Raw genomic sequence first — 11,387 nt, 5'->3', positions numbered from 1 at the left:
ATGTCTGATTTGGAGGAATCCAGGGAGGGAGCCGTTCGCTGGTGCCACCCTCCATCCACATGAGTCAGGGTGCCCTGGGCAGTCCTGTGGGTGCCAGCCCACACCCCTCAGCTATCTTCATGGGGCCTGTGGAGTCTCAGCTGCCTGGGAAGGGGCTCTCAAAGGCCATCTCTCCCAGCCCTTCTCTGACAAGGGTTCCAGCAAAACCTCACACCCTCCACAGGGGATCCAGGGGAGGGTTTATTCCATGCCAGGTACTACTCTAGGGCCTTCCTGCTGGCCGCATGAGGCGTGAAAACTATTCCTCTGTGTTGCAGACGGAGAAGCTGAGACGGAGGGAAGTGACTTGCCCAGGGTGCACAGCTAGTAACGCAGGGCTGGAGCTTGAACCCAGAGCTCTTAAACACCTACCCTCCTCCTCTGCCAGTGGCATCTCCATCCCATTTCCAGGAGCACGACCCCTCAGAGCTCCCTACCCCTCCCCACCTGTCCCCAGGCCTCACCTAGCTGTTGATGAGGTCATTTCAAAGGCACGCAGCACCTAGTGAGCACCCAAGGGCCACTACCTGGATCTGAGAAATGTCGACAGCTCCAGCCCCGCCCTGATTCTTGCCATCATGTATGTAGTTGTCTGAAAGGCCACCAGGGCTAGGTCCCCCAGTCCCCCCACTCTTGTCCTCATTGAGACTGTCCTCCCTTGCCGCCCCCCTGCCTTCTGAGGTGAGTTGGTGAGCACACTCCATACACCAGGTTGCTGTGGATGGTGGGGCAGGGCCTGCACTGCAGAAAGGGGCCAGGCAGGGCTGGTCACCGCAGGAGCCTGCATCATCCCGGAAGAGAGCCCTTCCTCTGCCTCCCGCGAAGACACTGGGCAGCCGGGCTCTGGAAAAGGATGACTTATGGCTCCTTCCTGATGGCCCATGCCAGGGACGGAGTAAAGGTGGCCCCCAGGCAGCCATGCCCTCCACGGCCTCTAGTCCTAGGAGGGACACTTTATTTTTATTTTTTTAATATATGTTTATTTATTTCAGAGAGATGAAGGGAGAGGGGGAGAGAGAGAGAAACATCAATGGTAAGAGTCACTGATCGGCTGCCTCCTGCACGCCCCCAACTGGGGATCAAGCCCACAACCCAGGCATGTGCCCTGACTGGGAATTGAACCTCGATCTCCTGGATCCTGGGTCAATGGTGATCCGCTGAGCCATGCTCAGCTAGGCTAGGAGGGCCACTTTGATGAGCAGAGGCCAGAGGGTGGCAGGATCAAAACTATGAACCCAGCTCTCCCTAGGGAGATATAGTAGGCTGGGACCCAGCTGGGGTTCTCAACCATGACGATTCCTGGTCCCTCCTGGGCATGTCACCCACCCCACAGATGCCAGGTTATGACTTGCTCTCCCTCGGCCGAGTTCAGAAGCCCTGTTGAAGCCCTGAGGTCTGTGAGCCTGCCCCCTGCCTACAGGGCCAGGGCCTACATTCCCGCAGGAGGCAGAGGTGACCCGTGTTAGCTTGGGCTGCCTTGTTTCTACCTCTCTCTTTTTAAAGACATATCTCTTTATTTAAAAAGTAATACATGTTCATGTGTTTTAAATATCCAAACAGTTTCAGAAAGGAATTCAGGGAAAGGAATTGGAAGCAAGAACCCCTCCCTGCCCACCCCATGGGACTGCAGCTAACTCTGAGGGGGGCCCACCCCTGCACAGGGATGACCCCTTGAAGCCGCCCACCACATAGCTCTGTTAACCAAAGCACCCTTTTCTCTTCTTACAGGGTGGCCTTCGTGCCTACACCAGGCCCTGCCCCAGACTGGATGAGTCCAAGTGTTGAGTATTTTCAACAGGTGAGCCCCAAGGTCAGCCAAGCGGTCGAGCTGCCATCCCACATAACTGCCAGCTGCCTACCTGGCTCTGGCGTGGACACTGCGCGGGCTTCCCAACACTCCCACCTCCCATGTCCTGCCAGCCAGAGCATAATTTTTATGTTGTCCAGGCTTATAATGGTTACAAATTATTTTGTTTTCTGCATGTTTGGCAACAAATAGCATTTATGAGGCTGAACCCAGGGCTCTTAAACACCTCTCCTCCTCCTCTGCCGATTGCAGCCTAGCAATTTTCCTAAGAGTGGAATGGGAACTTTCAAAAATATTTGACCTAATGTTGGGGGGTGGACAGCTGGCCTCCTAGGCAGGAAATGTCTGCCGCAGCCTGGTCTGGTGGCCTCGAGGCTGTAAAAGGTTCTTGGGAGCTGTGTTTGCGGAGCTTGTTGGGCAGGCCGCCATCTGGGGTGGAGCATGTGGGAACTCGTGGCGAGCACCCACACGTCCCTGCACCGTGAGTGCTAGTCCGAGCCCATTCTTAGCAGCTCCTTACACAGAGAACCCCGAGCTCCCACCTGTCCTGTCACTCGGTCCAGTCACTGCCTGAAGAGGAACGGGAGGAAACTATCAGCCTGGGTGAAAAAGTATGCCTGCAAGGGGACCCGAATCCACAGCCAGGGCCTGAGCCGCCTAGAGGCCCGTCAGGACGCCGTCGCAGGGAAGGCCAGCCTGAGCTGCCAGGCCGCACAGCACTCCCAACCCGAGCCCACCCTTACCAAGGGAACTGAGCCCTTTGCGTCCACTTGGAGCTGGGTGGCTATATCCTCATTTGCATCTTTAGTGACCAATCAGACAGGCTCCATGACAGCCAATCCGAACAGTGCAATTTGGACCAGTCAAACTGTGAATCTGGAGTCCTCACTTGCATGAAGTTAGGCCAAACTGAAGGAGGGGACTGTTCTCTGTACCAGCCAGCCTCCCCTCCCTGGCCACACCTTCAGCTTCCTCTAAGGACTGTCTGTGGTTCCTTGTTTCATTTGAGCTGTTTCACTCAAGTAAAATTTCTCCCCTCGTCCGGCCGGGTGTGGCTCAGCGGTTGAGCGTTGACCCAGGATCCAGGCGATCGGGGTTCGATTCCCGGTCAGGACACATGCCCGGGTTGCAGGCTCAAGGGCATGCAAGAGGCAGCCGATCAATGACTCTCTCATTATTGATGTTTCTCTCTCTCCATCCCTCTCCTTTCCTATGAAATCAATAAATACATATTAAAAAAATTTTTTTCTCCCCTTTACCACACCCCAACTGAGGACTCCTACTGGCATTGGATTGGTGTCAGTGACCTTTTGTTGGCAAAACAGACCTGGCTTTCCCTTCCGACAGGCCACCCTCCTCAAGCAGTCTGGCAGGTTCCTCCTCAGCCACGAGCATGGCTCCTCACAGCAGACCCTCAGCAGAGCCAGTCCAGCCCAATGCTCTGCCCCGCCCCCAGCTGTGCGGACCCATGGGTCAGGATGCCGGGAGCTGCTTAGTCCTGTCCTGACAAAGGAATGCTGGGGCCACCAGGGGCCAGCATGTCCTCAGAGGGTGTGTACAGCTGCTCGTGGAGGAGTAAGCTCCCTGTCCCTAGAGGTGTGCAAACCAAGAGGCAGGGATTGAAGTATTGACTAAGATCAGATGCCTCTTGTGGCCTCTCAGGCCCTGAGAAACCAGAGAGAAAGCCTGGAGGAGTTCCAAGGGTGACAGAGCGACCCAGCCAGCACTGCCTTAGTGCCTGCTGTATCCGCAAGCAGGCATGACTATGGTTTCATTTTACAGAAGTGACTAAGGCTCACCCAGTCTCCCAGCTGGAACGGGGGAAAGGCCAGTCCTGTGTCCTTGGAGGGGCTGCCCCATCTACTGGCCCCAAATGGTCTCACGGCCTACTCCTTGTGGCAACACAAGGTCCATGAGGGGCTAGGAGAAATGTGAGCAGTGACTGGAGATGCCAAGTTCAGCCGGAGGAGTGGGGGATGAGTAGGAACTGCTGCGTCCAGTTCTCTGGCCCCACCCAGGAAGCCCTCCCTAATAACACCAGGAGGCCCCGTTTCTCTCCTCCAACTCCTCTCACCTCGGAGGGAGACGGGGTGTGGGCTCAGGGTGGGACAGACCTGGGTTCCGACCGGTTCACGTGCTATCACTCACTCATGTATCCCCTGAGACAAGTCACCAACCTCCCTGAGCCCCATGTCCTCTGCTGCCAAACAGGGGTGACCCCAGTTTTTATGGTCCTCACAAGACACAGCCAGTGCAGGGTGGGCCAGAGCAGGTGCATGCCAAGTCTCTGTGGTTTGGCTCACCCATCCCTTGCCCTCCCACCACAGCCTCAAGCATTGCCAGTAGGAGCCCTAACAGAAGTTCGCCACAGTGCCTTCCCATGGCCTGCTACATGCCAGCCTTCAGGGTCTGGTAGACCAAAGAGGGTTGCAGTCTTCAAGTGGGGTCAGGCAGTGGGATAGGGGTCGGGGGAGGTGGCTGCACATTTAAACTTTCCTGAGAACCTTCATAGCACCCCACGAAGGTGATCTGTCTCCAAGGCCAGCTGATCCAGACTGGACCTGGTAGCCTGGGGTTCAGAGAAAATAAGCATCACCATCCAGCTTTCTGCAAATGCATTGGTGTCCTAGGGACCCCAACTCTGGCCCAATCCCTTGGCCTGACCCTTGAGGGGCCGGACGTCTCATGGTTGATGCCCCTCACCAGGCTCAGTCCTTTGGAGCCTGATGCTTTGGGCACCTGAGCTTATCATCTCAGAGCCTTTGCACTGGCCACTCCCGCTGCCTTACAGCAGTCCTCCTCCAATTTGCACCCTCTGGTCATTTGGGTCTCAACTCAAATGTCACCTCCTCAGAGAGGCCTGGCCCCTGACCATCACAGCTAACATGGGCTTCCACTTTCACTTTTTAAATTTTCAGCCTATTTTTTACTATCTGATCATTTTCCCTGGACGGGCTGGAAACCCCTGGACATGTGGGGGTGTCGGGCCACTAAATGGTATGATAACACCTCTACCCCAAGGCTGGGCCGGAGGGAGGGAGCAGAAGAGGGGGTGCTGGGGCAGGGGTGGAGCAAGTGGCACAGGAAGCCCAAACGCATGGGCAAGTTCCTTTTCCCAGCCAATCATGGACAGCAGTGCCACCTCAGGGCTGTGAGGCTGCAGTGCCAAGGAGGGCTGTACCAGCCTGACCTGGAGCCCTTGGGGGAATGGCCCCTCCAGGAGACTCCTTCCCCACCTGGACAGACACTCAGAGGGGAAGCTGGGGTTAGGGGGCCTTTATTGGTGAGTTAAAAGTGGTGGAGGTGGCAGGGAGGGCTCAGTGGCCACACGATAGCATGTCCAAGACCCCCAGGGCAGCGGTTTCCAAGGCACTGGAGTGGCCCACGCCAGGCAGGCACCGAGCAGCAGCTGGGCACCGTTCACCCCCAATGTGGCACCTGGGAAGGCAGGCCAGGAGGTGCAGACCATCAGTGAAGCCCAGTCAGCTGCTCTTGCGGGACCGGGAGGCTTTCTGCCGGTAGATCTCGGCGGTGAAGGGCCTGCAGGAGGAGGAGGAGAGGCTCTGGTCAGCTGGTCTTGGGGGTGATGCCAATACCCCAGGCCCTGCCCCCCATGAAGCATGGACAGAGTGAAGGTGTCCCTGTGAGACCAGGAGGGCCAGGGGCTGCCCTGTCACAGCCTGTCGGGGCCCTCAGCCCCTACTGTGAGTACTCCGAGCTTCCTGTCTGCCCGTGTCATGGCCGGGCATGGCCCAGCTGACCCAGCCTGTCTTGGGCATGGGAATGGTGGCCATGGGAACAGCCCTGAAGGGAGAGGCAAGACCACTTCATCAGTCACAGTGATGGCAGACGGCAGCCTGGCCCCGGATCCATGACAATGCATACTCACTCCTCGTACAGGGCAGCGACCACGTAGACGAGGGCCACAGCCACAGTCAGCAGCAGGCCGGTGGGGCTGGCGTGTCTGTGGACAAGACACATGGTCAGTCAGTCGGTGCACAGGCCTGGCACTGGGTGCCCCTCCCTGCCAGGCTGGGTCCTGTGGCCGAATGAGCTGGGCCGGTGGCCTCTTTTCAGAGTCTGACTCTGTCTTGGGCCAGGGCCCCCACTGTCCAGGTCCTAACTGTCCAGTTTGGCTTGGGTCCTTTGGGCAGGGTCCATGCTCCCTTTTCCCATGTCTCCAGCCACCAGCCAGGAACTCAGGACATCACAGGACTGAATCAGGGAAGGAAGGAATGACTGGTGTCTCAGAATCACCCAAGTGGCCAAGTGGCCTTTTCTGAACAGGAGGATGTTCCAGGGGACAGCAAATGCTACCCCTGCCCACCAGTATCCTCTTTTTAGGAAATGGGCTGAGGGCTCCCAGCACCAGGCAATGTCCCACAGGCCCCTCTATGGCTGTACTGGCGAGTGCCGCACTGAGGAGCCTGCAGGAATCTGCTGTTGAGGTGTCCCCCATCTTTCCCTGGACCCCAGGGACTCAGCAGGGGCTGGGCCACTGTCTAGACAGCCAGAGAGGAGAGAGGGAAGGCGGCTGGGGGAATGTGGGCCCAGGCGGGCTCTGCATCCTTGCACTGCCTCCTTCACAGGGTCCCCAGGCTGAGGACCCCGGGGTGGAGGCAGAGGACAGGCATGAGCACTGCGGGACACTCTGCCCAGACCCAGGCCCTCAAGTGTCTCCCTGTGTGGAATCCCAACAAGCCCGAGTGTGCTTGCTGATGCCCTTCCCGTTCTGTGGGCTCCAAGGCCATGTGGAGACACCAAGGCCAAACAGATATCTAGGCTGAGATGAAATCAGCCTCCTAGAGCTTCACTCACTGCCCGATGTGGTTTTCCAGAGCAAGGAGAAACTCTGGGGGGGTTAGGGGGACAACAGGCTGGGCTCCCCACCTGGGTCAACTTGTAGCCAGCCAGCTCAGGTGGAGCCCAGGGGCTGGGCTCTGTTGCCACAATGTCCCTAAGACTGATGACCTGGGAAGGCAAGTTAACTAGCAGTCACAGAGGTCAGGAATGGACAGGACAGCTCCACAGCTGACTTCTGCTAGCCCCTGGGGTCAGGCCCCGGCACTGAGCCCCATTATATCTACATGAAACGTGCCACTTTCAGAATGCTGGACCTTGACATCCTGACACTCCTGTGCAGAGGGGATTATCTGACTCTGCATATGAGGAAACTGAGGCCCAGAATGACCCCCATGCTGGAGCCCCGACCTGGCCCTGAGCCTGGGCTGGTGGCAGGGTTGGTCCTGGGGACTGCATGAGGCCCTGATGCTGTGCCCCAGCTTAGTGGCCCCAGGAATCCTGTGCCCTGGGGCCTGCCAGGGCTCACACACTCCTGGGCGCTCAGGCACCTGGAAGCCCTGTCTATAGGGCCCCGGGGGGGGGGGGGGTGACACATGACCTGGGGGTGGCCCTGCTAAGTCAGCATCTTGAAGCCCTCTAATGATTTATCTCTAATGAGCTCTCAGATGGAAGATGGACAGAGGGCTCCATCCCCCAGCACAGCTGAGGCCTCTCCACATGACCATGAGGAGGCCTCATGAGGAGGCCTACAGGTAACCACACCCCCTACGGCCCCTCATATGTTCCCGACAGCCCTGGCTGGGGGTGGGGGGTGGGAGGGGTGCTAATGACCTCACTCCAGGGCACCAGGCACTGGTTGAAGCACAGAGGTGACCCATGTGTGGGCTCTGTCCTTGGAGAGCCCCATCTGAGCACTGATGAGACACCCCATAGGAAGCAGACAGCGTGGGCTTTCTGGAGGAGAGGACACCTCAAATTGGGTTTGGAAGGACAGACTCCGGATAGAAGTGGGAAGGAACAGCCTGTGCTGAGAGGGAGGCGGGAAGGGGCTCAGCTGTCAGTGCCTGGTGGGAGATGCCTGGCGGAGTGAGCCTGCCCCTGGAAGCCCACTGCCCAAGTCTGGGCAAGAGAGGACAGGGGCTGTCTGGTCTAGAATAGAGCTGCAGTGTGTAGGGGGGGTCCCAGCCAGACCCAGAAGCCCCCCTGTAGCTCATCACTCAAAGCCCAGTGCTCTTGGCTCCCGGGAGGTTGGGGCGCAGGAAGGAAGATTGCAGTCCTGACGTTCTACCATTTGAGATTCATTCCTTTGTGTCCTAATGCCTGTAACAGTCTAAGTAAGTGGTCTTTGAGTGTTGAATAAAAGCAAAAACTTTCCACAAAAACTTTCTATGGAAGAGGAGCTAATACAGACAATGGACAAGCGAGCTGCCCTGGAGGGGCATGTGGTCTGAAGCCCGAGCCGGCCGCAGTCCCTGCACTGGCTTCCTTGGCCGCAGCTGCCCACTTCCTCCCATGGGCACCAGGACTCCCTCCTGTGGGGCCAAGAGTTCTGCAAGCCGGGCAGGTGCTCAGACCAGCTCCCCTGACAGTGCCGGAGGCCACCAGGGGTCTGATCCAGGCCCTGGGCAGCTCCGCCCTCCTGTGTGGGGTGCCTCGCTTGGGCCCCCCAGCCCTAGTGCTCTCCACAGGGGCCTGCAGTCCATGGTCCACAGGCAAGACTGGTCTGTACATCTTTAAGTGGTTAGAAGAAGAATCGAAAGAATAGTATTTTGAGACACCTGAAAACTGTATGAAATTTAAATTTCAGCATCTATAATGACACCCAGCCACACCTGTCTCAGGGCTGCTTTCTCACTATGGGGCAGAGCCCTCTTTCCCGCTTGGGGTCAGGCCTCACTCTCTGACCCTATAAGGAAAAGGTTGCCAACCTCTGTTCTACATGTTGTTTGTGTCCATAGATAAGTAGCCCCAAGGGGCAAGAATCGGCCTGATGCCCTGGGCTCCACGAGGCGCGCGGGCGGACATCTCCCGGGTGGGGGCAGCCAGCAGGAGGCACGGGCAGGCAGGCTCACTACTCACACGATGGCCCAGCCCAGGTAGTTGGCTGTGCTGCCCCAGTACATGGGGTTGTCCAGGATGTTAAACGGGAAGGTGGTCACTCTTGCCTCCTTGAGGATCCCGAAGTAATCACCTGTGGACAAGGTGAGGCAGGATTAAAGGGCCACGTCTGGCCACACCACTGCTGAGAGGGGCTGCGCGCGGGGCTGCCCTCCAGGAGGCCCCAGGCTAGCGGCGGAGCAGGCTTGACAGCAGGCCAAGCCAGAGGCCCGGGCAGGCTGCTCAGGGCAGTCACGCAGATGCCTAGAGGGCACGGGCACTGCTCCGGAGTGTGGGCCTCCTCTGCACAGAAATCCCTTGGACCTTCATCCAAGGCAGAAGTAGGACAGCCAAGGCGGGAGGGGCGGCAGAAGCTGCGTCACCCCTTGTCTGGAAACAAAGGGTGTGGGCCAGGGAGGGCTGGGGACAAAGGGTGCAGATGGGGGGGTGCTGGGGACAGAGGGTGTGGGCCAGGAGAGGCTGTGGGAGGCTTTCTTTCCAGGAGGCGGGAAGTGGGACGGTGGGCCGGAGGCGGTGGCAGGGAAGGAACCAGCTTGGGGCTGATGCACAGCAGGGAGGCGACTGCCTGACCTACATCCTCAGCAATTCCAGGCCATTTCTTCTGGAGGCTGCTGCAGAACTGGCATGCTCAGGCTCTTCCCCACTCCCCTCCCACCCTGATTCTCTCTTCAGGCGAGTCTCACCAAGTGGTCCTGACCATGCACTGCCCCACACTGCCCTGGGGGCGGGGGGCTCCACTAGCTGCTTCCTGGCTCTGCGCCCACTCTGCCACAGCACCCATGGAAAGCTATTCACACCCAGAGAGGACTGAACTGGCCAGCACAGTGCCCTCCTCCCTCCTGTGGCCCTCGCCCTGGGCCCCACCACGATTGCCTCCTCCTGGTCCCCGGGGTCTTGGCCCCACCAGTCCAACCTTCTCATTGCTGAGAGAGCACCTTTCCTCCCTGGGAGTGCAGCTCAGTCCCCTGCATGGCCTTTGGGGACCCTTGCCTGCCTCCCCAGCATGCTGTCCACCACTTCCCTTGAGTTCGCTGTTTGCTCTCAGGCCTGTCCGTCCCCCCCCACCCCCCACCAGCCCACTCCTGACTGCCTTTCTCCCCAGATTCCTTGCTGAGCACTCCTCTCCAGCCCAGGCCTTGCTAGAGGGCAGAGAGGGTGCTACTCCGCAGCTGCTCATGAACACAGCCCTGAGAGCTGTGTGGCCCCTGCTGCGGCCACAGTGCCCAGGCCCGAAGCACCGAGACAGCAACTGAACAGAGATGCCCAGACAGGCTGGGGCACCCGACGCCACCCAGGCCCTGGACGAAACAGGCCAAGTCCCCACAGCTGGCAGGGGCCTGAGAGGAGAGGATGACCCAAGAACACCTGACCTAGCCCATCTGAGAGCCAGGCACCTCTATGTGCCACCTGCTTGCTGGGAGGGGCTCCCTCTGAGGGCAGCAGCTGCCTCCCCCTTTCTTTCCCTGTTCCCAAGGTCACCCTTGCCCTTGCAGCCATCTTCTGTGGCTTTTTCCTTCCTGAGGATGTCTGGCCAGGCCAGCACTGAGCTCCCACCCAGAATCAGAGAAGGAAGAGTGTCCCTGGCCCCTCACTCACTCGATCCTGGCTTATGGTCCAAACAGAGCAGACTAACAGCCCGCCTGGCCTGGCAGCCAAGCAGCTGGACAAGATAGGAGAGGCTACTTCCTGAGCTAATCGTGGACAAGCCGAGGCCTAGAGGAGGGAGGTGCCCCGAGCCCCACGTAGACGTCACAGGTGGCAGGGCAGTCAGCCACCCCTCCTCCTTCCCTGGACCCTGAATGGGTCAGCTCTTGGGGTCTCACCTAGGAAGGTCCCAGTGAAGCCCAGAGCAGAGAAGCTGGAGAGCACCAACACGCTGCCGACGCCCAGGAGCACGAGGCCAGCCCCATAGGCGGTGGGGTTATCCAGGCTGTCCATCCTGGGCTGGCTCTGCATGGCCTGTGTGAACCTGCAGGTGGGGGCAGGGGGGTAAGGGGTCACTGCGGTGAAGACAAGGCTGCCACCCCTTCCCACCCCATCCCCCAAGTGGCCCCCAGAGTGGCCAGTCCAAGTATCTCAACTTGGTGCCTATTAGGGCCAGGCAGATGAAGAGGCTGCAGGTGGGGTGCAGGGCACAAGGAGAGCACTGTCCTGCCCAAGGGGGGGCCGCCCTGAAGCACCATGAGAGCAGTGGCACAAATGGGGCCCAGGCCTGCCAGAATTTTTGGTTTTTCACGAGAAGTCAGAAATTCTGACTTGTATATGAAGTAGCCTAATTTTTAAAAAAAATTAAAAATAGGCAATTAATGAAAACTATTTTGGATTCTGTGCACGTCAGCAGGCCGGATTCAGCCCAAAGACCAGCAGTTTGCAAACTCTGATCCTGTCCAGCCAGCAACTGGTACGGTGGAAAAAAGTGAACTTCAGGAAATTAAAGATTCTGCCCCAGGCTGCATGCAGGCGCTGGTGCCCACGTGCCCCTGACCTGGACTCAGTGCCATGAGGCCTCAGGCGAGCTCTGCCCTCTCCAGCCTCCTTGGCTCCTGCAGAGGACTGGCCCCATCCCAGGCAGCTCCTCAGAGATCCTGCGCATCTTCCTTCCACACCTGAAATGCCCCCA

General features: G+C 58.6%; 1 protein-coding gene across 4 annotated transcripts in view; it reads right to left on the bottom strand.

The window, feature by feature from the left end:
* Positions 1–5,107: 5,107 nt before the first annotated feature.
* Positions 5,108–11,387, bottom strand: part of PEMT (phosphatidylethanolamine N-methyltransferase) — a 65,222-nt gene continuing 58,942 nt past the window's right edge. For all 4 annotated transcript variants that reach the window (XM_081161034.1, XM_081161033.1, XM_081161036.1 and 1 more), the window contains exons 4-7: positions 10,591–10,736; positions 8,729–8,840; positions 5,736–5,810; positions 5,108–5,386 (exon numbers count right to left, since the gene is read on the bottom strand). In XM_081161034.1, the coding sequence (XP_081017160.1) occupies positions 5,329–5,386; positions 5,736–5,810; positions 8,729–8,840; positions 10,591–10,736 (391 nt within the window). In that variant the 3' untranslated portion in view covers positions 5,108–5,328. The remainder of the gene's footprint in view (positions 5,387–5,735; positions 5,811–8,728; positions 8,841–10,590; positions 10,737–11,387) is intronic.

This window comes from Miniopterus schreibersii (genome assembly GCF_964146895.1).
Source record: "Miniopterus schreibersii genome assembly, chromosome: 16".
Taxonomy (NCBI): Eukaryota; Metazoa; Chordata; class Mammalia; order Chiroptera; family Miniopteridae; genus Miniopterus; species Miniopterus schreibersii.
Note: the sequence above shows the minus strand (reverse complement) of the source record. Positions and strands in the feature narration are given on the sequence as shown.